The sequence below is a fragment of the Trametes versicolor genome (assembly GCF_000271585.1).
Source record: "Trametes versicolor FP-101664 SS1 unplaced genomic scaffold TRAVEscaffold_7, whole genome shotgun sequence".
NCBI classification, from domain to species: Eukaryota; Fungi; Basidiomycota; class Agaricomycetes; order Polyporales; family Polyporaceae; genus Trametes; species Trametes versicolor.
Window position 1 is genome coordinate 1,152,833 of NW_007360327.1, and position 18,034 is coordinate 1,170,866.

The window sequence follows — 18,034 nt, forward strand, 5'->3', positions numbered from 1 at the left end:
CGCATGGCGGTCGATCCTTACTGTATGCATCCCGTAGCCTCCTGTAGCATCTCATGTGTATTCGTATGATTCTGCTCTATTCTATGTATTGTATTGGTGGTGGCAGCGCTTCGATGTAGTTCAGTATGACGATAAAGATGTCCTGTGTTGTCAGGTTTCGCGATGGCCGTTGATTATCTTCGCATTACTTCATGCACTCGCGGAGCAGGCAAGGGGAAGGTGATATCATGATAAGTTGCGTGCATTATGCCGTTAATTCTTGCGTAAGTACTCATCCAGTCGTTGGACTAAATAATGACATCCATCCGCGAACTCGTAACTCATTCAACCCCGATCCAAATGGTACGACCACACAGCGAAGCTCCTCTCGTCGCTTACTGTGGGCCGACAACAATCGGCTTGGTCTTGCTCAGGTGGCTGATAGTCTCGTCGGAGATCTGCAGATGAGCTTTCACCAGGTCCGGCGGTGTCAAGGCCAGCCACTGTCGCAAAAACACGTCAGATCGGGTCGCGAATCAGACGGCCATCCGGCTGCATACCTGGCTGAGGCTGATATCTTGCACGCGGCCTGAACATGAGACAGTGAGCGTCTAGGAAAGTATTCATATTCCGAGATATGAATAGAGCGCACCTGAGTTGAAGATCTCAAGGAAATGCAGCGTCGTGTTCCCCGTGTTCTCCACAAAGTGACCTACGAGAAGGTGAGTCTAGCTCCTACACAACTGTCGTCAATAACTGGGACGTACCGAAGGATGCTGGGACGAAGCCAACATCACCGGCCTGCCAGTCCTGCGGTGAGCATCTCGCGTAAATAAGCGTGGGGGTGTGCACCGCACCTCGTAGTCGAAAGTCCGCGAGTTGCCGCTCGACGCAAAGAGGGTGACCCGACCTTGTCCGCTACTGTATACAGGAGCGCCGCGGGCGTGAGCACATGTGATCTCAGATTTCAGATTCCAGGAACACCCACATAAAGAAAGTCCACTCGTCTTGGGTGGGATGCCACTGCGGGCCGTGAGCATATGCACGCCCCACGTGCACTAGTCTAATCCCGACTTACATGGAGTTCCCTGGGCGCGGCGCGGCGTTAGAGGGGCGTTAAGGAAACGGCCATAAGAGCGCGTATGCGTACCTCATCGCTCCGGGCTCGACAGTGATCTCAGACGCGGAGATCGCAGTGGCGGCCGTGAAGGTCGATGAATCGACGATCTTGACCGTCCCCCCGGAAAGCTCTGTTGCCTTGACTTGGGACAGGGAGAACGTGAAGGGGTTCGGGATCGTCCCCTGCGGGCTCTTGGGTACCTGGTTGTTGTCGGGCGGAGGGGCTATGATGTCGTCATTAGCCTTTAGGCGTGTAGAGGAGGCGTATAATTAGCGACGCACTACTTGGGAATATGTAGAGCTGCTGGGCGGGGATGTGATCGAAGGCAGATATGCTCGTCTGGAAGTTCTTGGCAATGACTTCCTTGGGAACGTGTGCCAGCCAGTCGGTGAGCTGTAGGCGTGTGTTGTTTGTCTTGGTACTAGGTTGGATGCTTCCATGTACGGCTTACCAAGAACGTGGAGTCCTCGCTGAAGGCGCCGTCGTCGAACACCTAGGCGTCCGGCCGTCAGCGCGTGCACCATCATGATCATCAGTGAGCTTGCACGTACCAGCAAGAACTCGGTGCCGGCCGCCGAGTCGTTGAGTGCTTGGATGCTGTGGGGAATCCCAGGAGGGAAGTACCATAGGTCCCCTTGACGCTGATAGAATGTCGTGAGCCACATCATGAGAGCCATGTCATGGATGTAGATGACATACAACATTGCCGATGAAGTTTTTACCATCGGCATCGACGGCAGTAATTTGTGCAGAGCCCTGTAGACACGCGTCAGCCTCATATAGCAAACCTAAAGAAAGTGGACGAACACTAATCATGTATGCCCACTGGAGAGCTTGTTTTAGTACCATTGAGGTACCATGATTATATCACGACGTACCTCAGCGGTCTTGTGCCAATGCAGTTCCCTACGGGCAACATGAGCCGTCTGTGTCTGTGGCGCAAGTTGGGTTTGGAAGCGAGCACTTACCGGACGGCTCCTGCTTCAAGACGCATGTTCACACCCGCCATGGCTGAGGAAGTCATGAGAAGACGGCGGCTATATTTGGACGTTCGCGCACTTACATGTAGCGATAGGCATGACGTCCTCTGCGGCGCACTGTCAGCACACTCCGCGAGGAAGGAGGTACAATCAACATACGGTTCTGTTGCCGCGCCCACCCGCCGGTTTGCAGGCGGTTGTGGCTCAGACTGAACGGCCACTTGGCGTTTTGACTGCGTGGACAAATGAGCGGCAGCACGGGGTGACGCGGGAGGGGCGGGGTACGTACACGTTACCAGCGTCGGTCGTCGGAGGGGCCAAGAGGTCGGCGTTCTGACGATCGATGGGGATGTTCTGGGGGCCGAGGATATTGGCGCCGAGTGGGCCGCGCATAGCCTGTGGGATGATGTTGGTGTCGGGGAGCCAGAGGATACCGTTCGCGTTGTCACTCGCGAGCGGTACGGTCTCCGCGGGTGCGGCGGCCGCTGCGGTGGCAGTACTGGCGTCCGACGACACGCTCACCGCCGGGGCAGCGAGCGCGGTCGCGGAGAGCAGCAAAGCGTAGGCGAGCGGTAGGAATGTGTGCGCCATTGGGGGACCCGGGCTGCTGTTTTCGACGGCTAGGTCAGACCGTTTTTATAGCAGTCTCGTAAGGAACCGACCTCAAAGTTTGACGCTACGGGACGACAATAGTTCCGCATCTGCCGCAGGAGGCTCTCGGATGCTATCCCCGTAATTTATGGATAGTGAACACGGGTTGTCAGGAGGCAGCGTCGATGACTCCCTCCCCAATGTGCGCCGGCCATTTCGGAATGTGTCGCTCTGCAGTTCACGACGTTCCACTGGATCGATCTTCAGATCTTTTGTGCTGCAGCGTAATCCTCCTGTTCTGATAGGTCAGAGGGGATGAGGGTGGAAGTGATCTTCAAGCCGCGGACCGCTGACGAAACTCCGCATAACATCATGAGCGCGCCGTGATCCATGCCGGCCGTGACCAATCATTAGAACCCTGTTTGCTGTCCAGACATCGACTTCGCTCTCAAGGATCGTAACCTCGGCTTGCATCCTCTGCGACGCGAGGACGTGGATCGGGTGCCTACTGCCGGCCGCGGGGATCGTAACCTGATTAGCCAGTTTGGGCACCCGCCTTCTGGGTCAGATCGAACGGTGCAGATTATTCCCTTTTGACGCTACGGCGGTGCCACGGTGCGTCCCAAAGTAAGAGGAGCGCTGGCTTAAACGGAGTGAGTTACGTCGACTAACGCGGCACGAAATGCCTACTGATAGCCATCTCTCTGCCGTACCATGGTACCGCGATGTTCAGGCCGCCGGAGGAAGGGACGCGCTGTCATTTTCGCTCCTTGTGACACGGTGTAGCATCCAGGGCCCCGGGTACAATTTCAACTCGTGCGACCGCGTGCTGGGCGCGGCCCGTGTCTGTGTATCTGCGGTATGTGTCTTCTGACGATGGCAGATCTCACAGGGGTATAGACTCGACACGCGTCGCCTGGATGACGTTTCGCTAATCCGGACCCCAGTTGTCAGGTTTTGTAAAGGTTCATACCAAACCCGGCGCAGTCACTCACCTCATGAGATCATGGTGCCGGTATAAGGTACCCAGCCGCGGTTATCATTCTCCGTTCTCATTCCTTAGCCCGAGGTGGGTTGGGATGGCCGAGAACTCTCGTGCGGGAGTCGGGCCCGATTCGAAGAGGAGCCTAATTGCGACGTGCCTCTGGCGGGTTCCCATGGAAGACCACTTCCGCCATCGCGGCGACTAAATATAGCGGGAGAAGCTTTGAGTTTCACACATAATCTGCGGTGAGAAGAACAGAACGACAACGGCGTCGCGCCAGGATTGTGCGCTGCCTGCGCGAGCAAAGTCATGCTCGGTCTCGCCCGGAGCGGCGAATTTGCGCAAAATATCTGCTTCTCATACGTCAATGATAGCTCTAGGAGGTTCTCTGAGGGCGCCTTTCGTAAGGAAGGCAACAACCTCGCCGGCCTTTCGCAGATATAGGAAGCCTGCCTACCGTCAAAGATGAAAATTCACGCAAGCAAGACATCTGCAGGAGGTTGTGAGTAAGCCTTCGCCCAACCACGTGATGGCAAACGGAGGAGGTGCTCACGGTGGCAGTTCCGGCGCCGATGTGTGTGAGGCAGACTCGGTGATTGCTGTGTCACATGGAAGATCGTGTAGTATTGGGCGTTATGTACGTGTGGCGCAAGCTTGGCGTGAGGTTCAACAGGACAAGATGCGGATTCGAGATCCTCTCTCTAAAATGTGGACGGCTTGTTCGGCTTCGACGAACCAGCTTATACCCTTTTCACGACCATTTCGTCCGCGGACGATAGGATACTTCATGCGGCGCAGGAACGTTCGATAAGGCAGGGCCTGAACGTGCATGTGCAAGTGTGTAACCGAGATGTAAGGAGGCACGTGGAACCCTAGCCTGTGTTCGAGTAAGCGTCGGTCATGGTGTTTGTTGACGAACATAGACTGACCGTCGAAGATGAGGAGGGACATCGAGTTTGTCTAATACTTCATGTCCGATCTCAAGCATCTCTTTGACTGCAATAACACTTAGCGACAAAACTTCGATACATGACGTCGTCATACCCATTTGGACGTCGGAGGCATCTAAACTCTTCACGCTCTCTACGACACGATTGTCAACCATAGTATTTACTATCGGAGAAGATGCAAGGTTACCTATGTGTTTCTTGGGGACAATCTGCAGATGATGTTGTGCAGAAGGATTAATATCTGTGAATACCGTAAAGTCGTCGCTCTGCACAATATCAGAGGCTGTTACATCCGCGAAGCACCCGCAACGTACCTCCCATACCACATTGAACCCGTTCTCCTTGGATACACCGCAGAATATGCATGGCCGGTGTGAACAAGGGAGAGAATCGAGGAAGGACTCTTGCTCTAGCTTGTCTATGGCGCGTGGTTTACTCGTCAAGCAGCATGATTCTGTGAGCATTTCAAACAGAGGAGAGGGCGTAAAGCGACGGAGAAGACAGCTTGAGGTTGAGCGAGTCGGACTGCAGGCAATAAGAGACAGCCAACACGTAAAAGAGACGGTAGGCAGCAGCAAGTGAGGTGTAAAATAAGCAAGATCCACGAGTCTCCGAAAGCGCGATTACGAGAGAAATTAGTCCAGAAAGTAGAGAGAGGATGCAGCTTGGAAAAGGACGGAGGCAGGAGGCAAGAGGCAAGCGACCACGAGCTGGATGGACGAGCGCACGGGCGCCTGCGCTAACCGACTAGCCACGTGCCACGTGCCACACACCAATCGCCGCATTTGGGTGGCATTTGTCTCCGCGACGGTTCGACGAGCAGCAGCGACATACCCACACTCACCCACGACCGCTATCTGCAGACACTCTGCTCGCGTCGCTACGCACTCAAAAGTACCGCTCGCTCGGATATGTCGTTCGAATCGGACGCAGGATCTCCTGGCAAATGTCCCCACCTTGCCGCGGTATTCAGCGACGACAGCGAGCGCGGGGCGCTACTGAACAGATATAAGACCGTGGTGTCGTGGAACACGCATCGAAATCACAACATTGCATACTCTGCCAAGCGTCGCAAGGTGAGCTCGAGGCTTCGAGTCCCCTCCGTCATATGTGCTGACAAAGGGCTACGACTCTAGATCACTCCTCCCGACTGCGGCCTTTGTGGACTTTCGTTGTCGCGTCCATACGCCTGTTTGCACTGCTCATCTGCGGCGTGCTGGAGCGGCGGACATATCAAACAGCACCTACAAGACACGGGTCACGACTTCTGTAAGTCGCTTACGCTGCCGCACACACTGACAGGAGACCAGCTCGGGTGCTTTCCCAAGCCTGTCTCCTCGTCACATTTTGAACGCGACGCGCAATTGTAACGAGATGTCACACCGAAAGCACGTCGTTGCCAAAGCCCGAGTGTGCTTTCGGTGTCTCACCTTGTGCCACCGTAGGTGCACACTGATCACACGCTGCATTCAAAGTGCGATCAACATGTAACGCGGTCTCCTCGTTACATTTTGAACGCAATCAGGATGGGGCAATCAGACAAAGGGGTGCCACTTTTGGCCATACGTTTTCATGCTATCAACGTGTGACGGGATTTTACACGACGCTCAATTGGTCCGGGTTCCGGTGCTGAACAGGCTTGGGAAAGCACTCGAGCTGGCCTCCTGTCAATAGCCTGGCTACTAGGCTACTTCAGGTCCACAATTCCGCTTAGTAAAAGGCTTTATATGCCGCTTAGTTCTCTACAGTCCTGGTTCCAAGCCTGTCTTCGGTCCTGAACCAGGAGACCAATTCAGGTCATGCTCCTAGCCTATTCCCGACCAGAGCCACGGGAGATGCCCGTCATGTTACACGGACGGCGGCCTCCGGCGACACACGTGTGACACGCTGGGCTGCAATTGGGGTATCACACGACAAGCACCGCAGGATATCATGGCCCCCGAAAGACTTTAAGATTGTGAAGCAAACTATAACTGTCTCTGATCCTTTGTCCCCTTACAAAGAGATTTTTGACACACACTTATGCTTCAAGTTCCTGGGCCTATCTAGAGTCCTGTTATCCTGGCACTGCGGGCATATCTGCATGTTCTCTGATAAAACATTTTGATAAACGGTGATGACTGAAAGAATGCCACCACGTTGTTTCGCCGTGCGCCATGCTTCGAAAATACAAAGAACATTGTGTACAGTGGGGAACATCGTGAATACATGCTTGAGACACTGAAGAAAACTACATGTGTTCAGCATGTATTCACGATATTCCGATCACATACATACAAAGCTCATTTAAACTCTTCCCGCGATGATATCAGTATGTCGTCGACAAGAACATGGTTATTTGCCTGCGGTGTGGAATGTTTGCCGCGATCGCGCCAGAAATTGCATCGCATTTTTAGAGCAAACCGTTCAACTAACATTGTGCTCACAGGTGCCGATGTAAAAACAGGCTATGTGTTCTGCATCGAGTGCGACGATTTTGTCTATGACGGTACTTTCAACCGCCTATTCAGAGCTACCAGTATCGCGGCAGAAGAGAAGGCCACAGCATTTGAAGGTACGCTTTCTCAGGGCGGCTATTTGCGCACACCGCGCTCACACACTCGTCTAGTGTCCAAACGGCTGAGAGAGCCGTTCACACCTTGGGAGCCGAACGGACAGGAACAGGCCGCGCTCGAAGGCGCGATTGCTACACCCTGTCAAGGTACGCCGTCAGATGTCGTGATCCGCATCCGTTGACCGTATCCCGTTCTTCTTCCGGGACAGGCCGCCGCGGTCTCCTGAACCTCGGGCAGACGTGCTTCATGAACGTAATCTTGCAGTCGTTCATCGCAAACCCGCTGCTCCGCAACTACTACCTCGGGGATAAGCACAACAGCCGGCTGTGCAAGCTCAAGGACTGCACGTCGTGTGAAATGGACAAACTGCTCGCGGAGGTCTGTTTGTCTGCCTCCTTTGTGATCCCGCCCGACCGTGTGCGTAAAAGGCTGACGGGCACCCGCAGGTCTATTCCGAGAACAACGCGCCATATGGTCCCATCGAGCTTCTTGCAAAAACGTGGCGCACGTCCCCTGAGATGTCCGGATACGCCCAGCAAGATGCCCACGAGTTCTTCATCACCGCGCTGAACCACATCCACGCCACGTCAAGGGGATCGACGTCCTTGCAGTGTATCTGCATCATCCACTCGACCTTCGCCGGCCTCCTGCAGAGTGACGTCAAGTGCGAGCGATGCGGCAACGTCGCCGAGAAGACGGATCCGATGCTCGACATCAGTCTCGAGCTCAAGGGAGAGACGAGCGGCGAGGATCTCACGCTCGCGTCGTGTCTACGCAGGTAAAACCCTTCTCCCTCTCCTCCGTCCATTCCGTTCCCATAACCCTGTTATGACGTCAGGTACACCCATCCGGAGAAGCTGGGCCCGAACAACTACAGCTGCGAAAAGTGCGGCAAGGCATCTCATGTGCGTACTCCCCGCAGTGCCCGCTGCCCCTCCGACTGGCCGCTAACATTAGCGCCCCCAGGCGAGCAAACGGCTCAGCATCCGGAAGCTGCCCCCCGTTCTCAGCTTCCAGTTCAAGGTGGGAGCGGCCACCCCTGCGCTGCGCGCCCGGCTCACCGCGCCCCGCCCCATTCATATTCACATTCACAGCGCTTCGAGCACAAGTCGGTGGACAGGTCCGCGGCGCGCAAGATCGAGGCGCGCGTCCGCTTCCCATCGTCGCTAAACATGGCGCCGTACACGACCCTGGTCATGCATAAGCAGGAGCTATTGAAGGACGGCGGGGCCGCGTCCGCGTCCCCGGCGAGCCTCATCCCGTCAGTTCTCCTTCTTCTCCTCCTCCGCCTCCGTGTCCGCGTCCCCGGGTCGTCTGCGTCCGTGTCCACGGCGCCGGGCGGCCGCCCCGTGTGCGTCGCACCCACTGACGCCGTGCTTCCGCGCATTTAGGGACAGAAGCCTCGGCCCCGAGACGCTCTACGAATACGACCTGTTCGCGGTCGTATGCCATGAGGGGCAGATCGACAACGGGCACTACACGTGCTACGCGCGGTCGCACGACGAGGTCCGTGCTCTGGTTCTATCACGTCTCGAAATCAATTTTCTAACTGGGTCTGCTGTCTTCTAGTGGTACCGGTATGATGATGACAAGTGAGCATCATGTCTGGCTGTGCTGTCTGCCACGGTGCTGACGCGCGTTAATGTAGGGTCTCGCACTCGACGTTGGGTGCGTGTTTGAACTCGCAAGCATACATGTGCTTCTACGTCAAGCGGCACTTGGACTACAAGCCAAACATCACACCGACATACATAGTCATGCGGGAGCAAGAAGCGGTCAAGGAGAAAGAGCGGGAGCGAGAGAAGGAAGCGGCCCGTTTGAAGGAGGTCGACAAGGACCTCGATGAAGAGCTTCTGGCTGCCATTTGAGTACGGCATGTTTTCGTTTCGAAAACGGCGCCTTTGCGCGCGAGGCCGCAGGCGGAGGATGTGCATGTACTGGAAGTGTAACATTATCGGGCAGACGATGGAGCAGGCAGTTTCTATGAGAGTACGACGTTGGACAATGTACAGAGTGTTAAGCGTTGAGATAAGAGCCGAGAAGTGTGTCGTAGATAGCGAACCAAAGGTATAGGGGGTGATGCGGTCGGGGATAGAGGGGGTGTGTCTAGCACGCAGAGATACAGTGAACGAAAGAAAAGCTACAGTAGCTCGCCGGCTATATGCAGGGGCCTGGCCGCTCAAGGGATGATGTCATTCAACTCCCCCTCCCTGACCCGGATCTCTACCACCTCGACCTCGTAGTCCATCATGGACGAGTTCGTGGACGACACGGACGACGAGACGAATCCGCGAGAGTTCGAGGGGGAGGTTGAAGCGACATCTGGAGTGCACACAGCACGCGAGCAGATCCAAATCTAACGTGAGTACGACACGGACAGAATTGAAAGGACTGAACGAACATCGGTCTTTGATGTATGGCGGGACGAAGAGGTCCTGGAGGGATGCTGTTGAGCACCCGATCTTGACACGATAGCGACTGAAGACGGGCGTACCTGATTCCACACAAAGCCCTGGCTCTTCTGGATAGTGAGAATGGGCCGCAGAGTGAAGACCGGCTGGCGGTGCTTCTTTCTGTGCTCTCGCTTCGGACTCTCATAGTGCGACTCAATGGCGCGTTGTTTGCCCTTGATGTCCTTCTTCAGCTCCGCCACCTTGTCCGAGGGCATTGGCTCGTCGCCCTCGTCGAGCTCCATGTCTCCGTCGGCGGGTGGCGGGCGAGACTCGTTGACAGCACCGGGCCGTTCCCCGTCCGACGCGGCATGCTCATAGTCCTCTTCGTCCTCGGAGCACGAGTTGTTGTCCGATTCGCTGTCGCTGTAATCGTCGTCATACGGGATCTGTTCATAGCACGCCCATGTGGGGGGCGACGGTGCGCGCCCGAGGGTCCGGCGCCGGAAGAAGTCGGGGTAGGCGGTATCGGAGTTGTTGCTCATGATCGTCGGCTGTGGATGTCGTCGCTGTTGAGGGTGTCGGCGGGAGTGCGATGTGCGTTGGCGGCGGCGATGGTGATGGTCAGAAAGCAAGCGTCGGGGTGACTCGGGGGGCGCTGTGTGGGGATGTGACGGGGCTGAGGGCTGGGGTTGGCGACCGAGTCACAGCACCCCGCATTTGGAAACCCTGCCTTCCGCCACGCCGCTACCAGGCGGTGTTGTCCTCCCCGCCCACCCGAGGCAGCCTAGCACAAATCCGCCACCATCAGCCAATATTCTCGTGTGCGTCGCTCGGTGTGGTGCTGCGATTATGCCTGATAGCGGAGGAATCGTTGCAGGACGCAGCATGGCCGGCAGCAAGTTCGCCTATGTTCGCAATTTCGAGCTGCCTGACCCCCTCCTGCCCGAGACGTTCATGGTCTTGAGGATCGATGGGCACGCGTTCCATCGGTTAGTTATGCTCACGCCAGGCGAATGCGTGCTGATTTGGCCAGGTTGTCCGCGGAGCACGACTTCGCGAAGCCAAACGATGAACGCGCCCTGCAATTGATGGACCACGCTGCTCGGGACGTAATGAACGAATTCAAAGATATTGTCCTCGCCTTTGGCGAATCTGATGAGTATAGGTACCGGGGAACACAGATTGATCGAGATTCTGTTTCTGACTGGCGATGGGTAGCTTTCTATTCCGCAAGTCCACGACGCTGTACAATCGACGCGAGAGCAAGATACTCAGCACGATCACGTCGCTGTTCACCTCATCATATGTCTTCAATTGGCCAAAATATTTGCCAGACACCCCCCTCAAATATTGCCCGTCATTTGACGGGCGCATAGTGCTTTATCCATCGATAACGGCCGTACGCGACTACTTCTCATGGCGACAAGCAGACAGTATGTTTCTCATTCAACATGATCGGTTTTCACAACCGGCTGAGCATTTCGAAGCGCACATCAACAACATGTACAACACCGTATTCTGGGCGCTGGTTTTGCAGGGTGGGCAGACCACTACGGAGGCGCATGCCACCTTGAGGGTACGTTCCATGACAATCTTAATGTCAATCTGCTAAGATGTACCTGCAGGGCACCGTATCCGCCACAAAACATGAGATAATGTTCTCGAAGTTCGGGATCAACTATAACGATCTCCCTGCCAGGTTCCGCAAAGGAAGCATCCTGGTTAGAACCGAGGTATGGTCTCCCCGTTTGTGCAAGTCAAATTGTATTGACCTACAAATCAGATACCTGGGGAGGTCGAGACGGAACCAGGGGAAACGCAGGAGCCTTCAGCTCCATCGGTAGTGGGTCCCCAAGTTCAAACTTCGAAAGGCAAGAAAGAGAAGAAAGCGAAGATACGAGTCCGCACTACAGTAGATCTTGTGCACTGCGATATCATAGGCGACGAGTTCTGGACCTCTCGGCCGAATATAATCGTTGACTGAACTCACGGTGGTGCGCATCTCTCGCAGCTTCATCGCGCATTTGGTCATCAGTCGATAATCTGCAAAGGTTCGCCTCCACAGTCCACCCATTGACTCGCGTGCTCACTTTTCATCCTTTCTCCTAGACGTGCGCTCGGGGTTTAGTCGCAGCGTGCTGCTGAGTCGCAAATGCGACCGTCGTGACTTCCCTCCATCTTCTCTGGTCGGCGACGAGTCTGACTATGGCGGCAGCGTTCGTGCGGCAGAAGAAACCTACGTCCACAATGCCGTCGTCACCTGGTGCCAGCACGCTGCAGGACAATAGCCTAAGAACGAGAGCCTCACAAGCCCGGATGCATTCCGCAGTGCATTGTCGCATTGCCGAAGGGAAGACCTGTCACAAACAGCCGCTCCGGAAGTCTGCAAAGAGCGGCGACTGATCGCGCTCATTTGACGCCTTTACGGTAGGGCGTATCCTGTGGAGGTGGTTTAGTTGGGTTCGTACCGACAGCGTGAGTGTTTCGTGGTTTCTGAACCCAAAAATAATCTTACATGAGCGCTGAGCGACAGGCGATGCAAATCCGCCCATCCATACATGTCCAAAGGATGTAAGAGAGGCAATTTCGTCGAGACGCCGTATTTCGATGGATCGCGCGGACGCCGTGAGCGTCACCGGGAGGCGTGGTACATGGTAAAAATCCATGTTGAATTCACGAGTTGCGCATGCTAAGTCGCTAACCCCGAATGAGCTGCGGACATGCGATAAACTATTTTGAGACTGATCGCAATGCACCGACGTAACGATCGCGGAAAGCTCACCCACCTCCGGGACCGCGAAGGGGCAATGCAAAGTACGCACCCGAGCACCCAGCTCGGAGGTTCGATGTCGCGAAGGGGACGGACGGGGAGCGTGCATCCGGGAGTGGCGTCGGGGCGGAGGGAGGAGAGACGGTGGACGGGTGTGTTGCACGCACTGCCACCACCGTGCGCTCTGGAGCGCCCGGGTGCAAGCGCACCTGCGGACCGCGGGGCAATCCTGATCGCAGCGCCCGTGCAACATACCCGTCCGCCTCTGCCACCGATGCCGCCGGCTTGCTCGTTCCTTTCCACAGCAATGCGAACGCCGTCTGGACATCAGCTGAGCTTCCTGATACATATCCGTTCCGGCAAGCGTCGATAACGCGGTTTTGGTCTCGGAGGATGGACGAGGAGGCGATGCATCTCTGTTTCTATCTCACAGGCTGCGGTCCACTTATAAGGCTCGCCTGGATGTGTTTGCACCGAAACCCACCACATTCTCGGTGGACACCCGCACCCACCCCGCTTTCTTTTGCGTCCGCACATTCTCCAGCTACTCTACGCGCATCGTCAGCGAGTCTGAGACCTGCTCCTACGCACACATTTCTTCTCTAATACTCCCTCCAATGCCTGTCGCGTACGTGCATCTAGTACTCAGCGTTCGCGCACAATTCACTCACATTGCATCTTCTTTCAGGTCTTCCAATGAGTACCCGCCGACTTACGCGGTCACCGACGAGGCGGACCGCAACAAGCAAAACGACGTCAGGGTAGATGTCCGGAATCTCACCCGCACTCCGAGCCCGACCCCTTCAGAAGCAGAGGCCCTCAGCCCCGGGAAGAAAAAGAAGGGAGGGTTCATTCGGTCTCTCTTCAACCCGGAGACGTACAAGGATCGGAAGGAGTTCAGTATGTATACTCGCTGACGGACATTTATGCCTACCTCTGACCATGGCTCTTTACAGTCCGACTTGTTATCACAGGCGCCATTATCGCCCTCGTCGTCTTGTTCGTTGTCTATCAGCAGAATATCGTGAACTGGATGAGGCCGTTCGCCGACTGGATGCGCAGGTGAGCACCGTAAGGTCCTATAACGATTCGAACATACACTCATAAGGCTTTCAGGACGCCGGGAGGATGGCTAATCCCCATTGCGATTATGATTATATTGTCGTTCCCTCCTGTGAGTACTCGAGCACCATATGCGACCCTTGGGTCATACTGACGCGCTCATCCACCTTAGCTGTTCGGACACGAGATCATCGCTATCCTCTGCGGAGATGTCTGGGGCATTTGGATCGGTTTTGCGATTGTCGCCGCAGGCACCATCATCGGCGAACTTATCAACTACTTGTACGTCCGCTTCCCTGCGCCCGACCGCCTTGATCCCGCAGCTGACAGCTACTTCTCTCCGCAGCGTCTTCAGGTACTTCTGCACGGCTCGTAGCCGCGGGTGGGAAGAGAAGAAACTGCGGTACGGACTGCTCGCCGAGGTCGTCCGTCAGGGTGGTTTTGTCATGGCGGTCGTCCTCCGATACTCCGCTATTCCTGGACATCTCACCACCACCGTGTTCGCGACGTGTGGGATGAGTGTCTTCACGTTCCTCGGTGCCGCGGTCCTCTCCCTCCCGACGCAGCTCGCCACTGTGTATCTAGGTTCTGCGCAAAGCAACGGTACGTTTGCTGGACTTGGCGAGCTGTGACCCGATCTCATTCGTTCGTATCACAGGCACTGTTGACTCGCGGACGAAGACAATCAAGACCGTCGTCATCGTCGTCACAATTGCCACCACCATATTCGCGATGCGCTACGTCCGCATCCAGACCGAGAAGATCACGCCCGAAGTCGTCTACCGCCGGCGCAAGGCCAGGTACGCACTTCCGCTCCCATTCACTCGCTCAACCCGCTCACCCACTTCCCATACACAGACAAGCCAAGGCTCTCGCCGCTGCCGGCATGCAAACCGACTCGGAAACCGCGCTCGTCTACGACGACTCGGACAACCTGCCCCTCCGCGGCGGCCCCAGCCAGACCGTCAAGCTCGACGGCGTCACACTGCACGTGCCGACGCCCCAGGTCGCGTCCTCGTCGCGCGGATATGCACCCGAGCTCGCCCCGGGGCAGTGGAACCCGAACGCGTTCACGGTGCCGCAGGCCCCGCAGAGAGGGTACTCGCGTGAGCATGCGCGGAGCCCGTCGAGGTCGGCGGTACCGACGAGCTCGCCCTATGGGGTTGGTTCGCCCGGGGAGCCGTATGATGCTTACGGGCACCGGCGGTGAAGGATTTTAGAGTCGGTCTGTTCGGGCCATGCTCGGTGCGCGGCCTGGAGGTCAGTAGAGGGGGAGTTGGAGATGTTTCCAGCAATTCGCATCAGACCGTGGACGCACTAGTTGGGAGGTCAAAATGTGGGTGACCTGGGGCTGTCCAGTACTGGTAGGGATGGTGTTCGTCGGTAACCCGGACTTTCACGGACATAAGTAAACTCGGACTGCTTGATGTACATCTATCATACTATGCTACTGTGACTTACGCTCTGGGGCTTGTAAGATTATGTTCTTCCAGCTGTAGAGCTTGTCTTAATGTGTATTTGATTGGTCTTTCAAGTATGATCTGTCGTCTCAGAGTTGGTAGTAGTACCACTACCCAGTCACTAGTGTCTCCCGCCGGCGTTTGCCGGGCGCTGCCACCAAATCTCCTTAAGCCGGCAGACGTGGTTGAAACTCTCTTACAGGCTTCCAGTAGTACTCAAGCTTACAAGCCGCTGCGTAGAACGCCTGTACCGCCCCTACCAGCAATGCCACCGGGTTCTATGTCATGGGGAAAACATTCATCAAATATCCTAGCAAGTTTCGCAACACGTCGCACGGTAGCTTCCTTCGGTCATGTCCGCGCGCTTTCAATAGCGCGTCCAGCCACTTCAACGATATCATTGGCGGCAAGGAACCCGAGCCATGTCTCCTTTAAACCCTACACAAGAACGAGCATGAGCATCGCTCGGACAATGAGTGGGCTAACACGCCAGAGTTCAGGTGAGTTGGAGCCCGTGGTTAATGGCCTCAGAACTGCACATCACGCATCGCGATGCATGACCGTGCGATAGCAGCCCGTATGCCTTGAAGCTCTCTTAAATACTATAAGTGTGGGCCATGAGCGGTCCAACAAGCCATCTGGACCCTGGGATGATTAAACGTGTTACATAGCCGCTTTGCTGACCGTTCCCCCAGACTCCAGCACTGCCGAGCCCGACTTCCCTCAACTCCCTCCCGCGCCCCCGTTTCCGTGTCCATTCCTCACAGACGAAGAGATAGTGACCTACCTGCCCGTTCTATACGCGCGAGGATGGACCGTGCAGCCATCCGATCCTAAGCACGCGAAGAAACCCGCCCCCGAGCTGGTAAAGCGCTTCGCCTTCTCGACACTCGACGCGCTGGAGGTGTTTGTCCAACTTGACCTCCTGGACATCACCCAGAGCGAAAACGTACGTGATAGCCACCTCCGCACGCGGTGTCTTTGAGTGCTTAGTCGGGCGACGTTGCAGCATCACGCTTGGCGGGAAATAACGCCGGATCCTCCCTCGATGGTCGTCAGGGTGCACACCCATTCGGGGCTGCGTCCAGCGCACCACGCCGAGGAGCCTCGGCGTGCTCGCGCGCAGCCGGGCATCACACTTCGCGACGTCCGCTTTGCATACTTGCTCGAACAACGGTTGGCGGTGCGCGGAGGAGCGGCTGAGCCCGCAGGGGCGGAGGAGGCGCCATTGGCCGAGGAGCAACCTCGCTCGGCCGCCAAGGTGGAGGCTCGAAGGCAATCATCCGGCGAGGCATGAGCGTAGCCTGCCGTACTACCGTATCGGATATAAGTGCATGTGTTCACAAATCGCGAGAATCAAAATCACTTCAAGATCGTGCGCACAGCGTTACGCGTACAGGTTTACTATCATACACTTCTCAGCATGGGTCGACCTAGACAGTTAGATCATCGTCCAGTAGGAAGGCTTTCATAGTGTCCAAGGACCTCTCGTAATGAGGACATCCCGGATAGACGTCAAAGTGCCCTGTAACGAACGCATCCCCCATCATCAGTTTCCGTGGCATATTGTCACATCGACGCAGTACGAACCGGATGGAATGCGTACGAGCTGGACGCGAGGCGAAAGCGCCTGCAGCTCCGTCGCTGCTCGTAGCGGGCACAGAGTGTCATGCTCCACTGCAATAACAAGCACGCGACACGTTATCTGTGCGCCAGAGGCGTTGGGGTTGTAGAACGGCAGTTCAAAGAGGCTTGACGCGGAAACCTGCGCCGACCATCAACACATGAGTTACAATGAGCGGGGCCTGGTGACCGACCTCGTTTGGAAAATCGCTGTGGTGGTGCTCAGTGAATGCGTGTATCGGGACAAGATATATCGTACCGTTCATCCTGAACGAGCGCAAACAAGCCGTCCTTCGCACCCGGCAAGTTCATATACCCCACTTCCCCTGGCTGGGCGGCGGCAGGAATGTACTTGGGGGACAGCCCAAAGGCTTGTCTGACCACGTCTTGCAGGCATTTCCACATAGTCTTGACAAATGTCCACGTGAGCTTTGTCGGCGGACCGGTGCCAAGATATGGACATTGCGCTATAGCAGCGTAGATGTTGAGTTTCTTCTGCACGACCAGTCAACACTGCGCGAGTTCGTGATGTCGTGGCCACTCTACCTCGCTAGCTAGCGACACGACATGTCCTCCTGGAATAGTATATCAGTGGATGCCGGGTACCAATCACCCTAGAGTGGAAGGTTTACCAGAAAAGCTTGTACCCCACAATATCACCTTCTGCGGGTCGATCTCGGAGTACTGCTGACGGCAGTGCTTGATCACAGCTCGGTAGTCATCCAGCTGCTCAGAGACGTAAATGATGTGACGAGGAGTACCGGCTATAACAAGTAGTATCAGTATGAGGCAACGGTTGCAACGATCGACAGCGCATACCTGAACTACCCCAGCGCCGGTAGTCGAAGATCACGACCGCATACCCCAGGGACGCAAACACCTCAGCATATGGCTCAAGACCCATAAGCTTGTTCGAGCAGATTCCATGTGCCCTGTCATCTCGCCTTTAAAGCGATATTGATATGATTCGAAATGGTGGAGACTTACATGACGATGACCGGCCAGCCTTGCGGCGGTTTCTGCTTTCCGTGCCCAGACGGCAGATATTTCCACGCATCAAGAGACCAATTGGGCGTCACTGAGGGTATAGAGACGTGGAATTTCTCAGATGGGCCCTGTTCTTTGGACGTTTGGGTCGATGACATCGTGGGGAGCCGTAACGCAGTAGCCAACGACCTCGTGTGGGAGGCAGCTACACTGATATACAGAAATGCGGTCGCGATAACTCGTTAGCGCAGCTTTTGATGCAGATTACAGCTGAGCGTACCTAAGATCCTGTTGTCATAAGCTCAAGCAAGATTTAAACCTTCAGGAGGCCGACGACCTGTGTAGGCGTCGCGTCAAGTTAGAGTGGTGCACACGACGTCGATGAGCCGCCCAAACAAATGAGGTCGTGACACCCCGAGAGAGTTGCTGACTAGCAACGCTGACGCTGTACAAGTAGCGTTCACGCCACTTTTGAATAGTCAACATCGAATTGCATGACAGCGACAGCGAGCTATGTAAAGCACCGTGGGGAACCTTAGGCTCGCCGTTGCCAACGACACTCCGTCATACCAAAAATGT

The 18,034-nt window shown here is 55.8% G+C and overlaps 7 protein-coding genes across 7 annotated transcripts; 3 read left to right on the plus strand and 4 right to left on the minus strand.

The window, feature by feature from the left end:
• Positions 1-374: 374 nt before the first annotated feature.
• On the minus strand, positions 375-2,670 carry TRAVEDRAFT_125858 (oxalate decarboxylase; the record flags this gene model as incomplete). The annotated part of the gene is made up of 18 exons (XM_008041480.1): positions 375-482; positions 540-568; positions 632-691; positions 747-780; positions 837-900; positions 968-1,002; positions 1,058-1,067; positions 1,130-1,322; positions 1,381-1,492; positions 1,551-1,592; positions 1,651-1,740; positions 1,799-1,855; positions 1,907-1,924; positions 1,978-2,005; positions 2,068-2,110; positions 2,163-2,186; positions 2,239-2,312; positions 2,369-2,670. 18 exons carry the CDS (start codon positions 2,668-2,670, stop codon positions 375-377), a joined length of 1,323 nt encoding a protein of 440 aa, XP_008039671.1.
• A 1,651-nt stretch (positions 2,671-4,321) lies between these two features.
• TRAVEDRAFT_126380 (HIT-like protein) lies at positions 4,322-5,069 on the minus strand (the record flags this gene model as incomplete). The annotated part of the gene is made up of 5 exons (XM_008041481.1): positions 4,322-4,532; positions 4,585-4,651; positions 4,700-4,738; positions 4,793-4,871; positions 4,920-5,069. The coding sequence occupies 5 exons, from the start codon at positions 5,067-5,069 to the stop codon at positions 4,322-4,324; spliced, it is 546 nt and encodes a 181-aa protein (XP_008039672.1).
• A 447-nt stretch (positions 5,070-5,516) lies between these two features.
• On the plus strand, positions 5,517-9,156 carry TRAVEDRAFT_169355 (cysteine proteinase; the record flags this gene model as incomplete). The annotated part of the gene is made up of 12 exons (XM_008041482.1): positions 5,517-5,681; positions 5,742-5,874; positions 7,034-7,159; positions 7,214-7,306; positions 7,369-7,538; positions 7,607-7,938; positions 7,999-8,065; positions 8,127-8,183; positions 8,255-8,421; positions 8,552-8,666; positions 8,730-8,752; positions 8,809-9,156. The coding sequence occupies 12 exons, from the start codon at positions 5,517-5,519 to the stop codon at positions 9,026-9,028; spliced, it is 1,668 nt and encodes a 555-aa protein (XP_008039673.1). The 3' UTR covers positions 9,029-9,156.
• Positions 9,157-9,339: 183 nt separating this feature from the next.
• On the minus strand, positions 9,340-10,095 carry TRAVEDRAFT_126548 (uncharacterized protein; the record flags this gene model as incomplete). Its single annotated transcript, XM_008041483.1, has 3 exons — positions 9,340-9,482; positions 9,562-9,595; positions 9,655-10,095. The coding sequence occupies 3 exons, from the start codon at positions 10,093-10,095 to the stop codon at positions 9,340-9,342; spliced, it is 618 nt and encodes a 205-aa protein (XP_008039674.1).
• A 343-nt stretch (positions 10,096-10,438) lies between these two features.
• On the plus strand, positions 10,439-11,537 carry TRAVEDRAFT_125822 (tRNAHis guanylyltransferase; the record flags this gene model as incomplete). The annotated part of the gene is made up of 6 exons (XM_008041484.1): positions 10,439-10,542; positions 10,587-10,718; positions 10,772-10,986; positions 11,041-11,129; positions 11,179-11,286; positions 11,355-11,537. The coding sequence occupies 6 exons, from the start codon at positions 10,439-10,441 to the stop codon at positions 11,535-11,537; spliced, it is 831 nt and encodes a 276-aa protein (XP_008039675.1).
• A 1,403-nt stretch (positions 11,538-12,940) lies between these two features.
• On the plus strand, positions 12,941-14,595 carry TRAVEDRAFT_21099 (uncharacterized protein; the record flags this gene model as incomplete). Its single annotated transcript, XM_008040862.1, has 8 exons — positions 12,941-12,951; positions 13,012-13,223; positions 13,280-13,385; positions 13,440-13,497; positions 13,558-13,667; positions 13,732-13,988; positions 14,044-14,185; positions 14,244-14,595. The coding sequence occupies 8 exons, from the start codon at positions 12,941-12,943 to the stop codon at positions 14,593-14,595; spliced, it is 1,248 nt and encodes a 415-aa protein (XP_008039053.1).
• A 1,330-nt stretch (positions 14,596-15,925) lies between these two features.
• TRAVEDRAFT_72590 (alpha/beta-hydrolase) lies at positions 15,926-17,613 on the minus strand (the record flags this gene model as incomplete). The annotated part of the gene is made up of 8 exons (XM_008041485.1): positions 15,926-16,370; positions 16,436-16,610; positions 16,663-16,678; positions 16,728-16,963; positions 17,015-17,043; positions 17,101-17,232; positions 17,288-17,400; positions 17,456-17,613. The coding sequence occupies 8 exons, from the start codon at positions 17,611-17,613 to the stop codon at positions 16,279-16,281; spliced, it is 951 nt and encodes a 316-aa protein (XP_008039676.1). The 3' UTR covers positions 15,926-16,278.
• Positions 17,614-18,034: the final 421 nt, after the last annotated feature.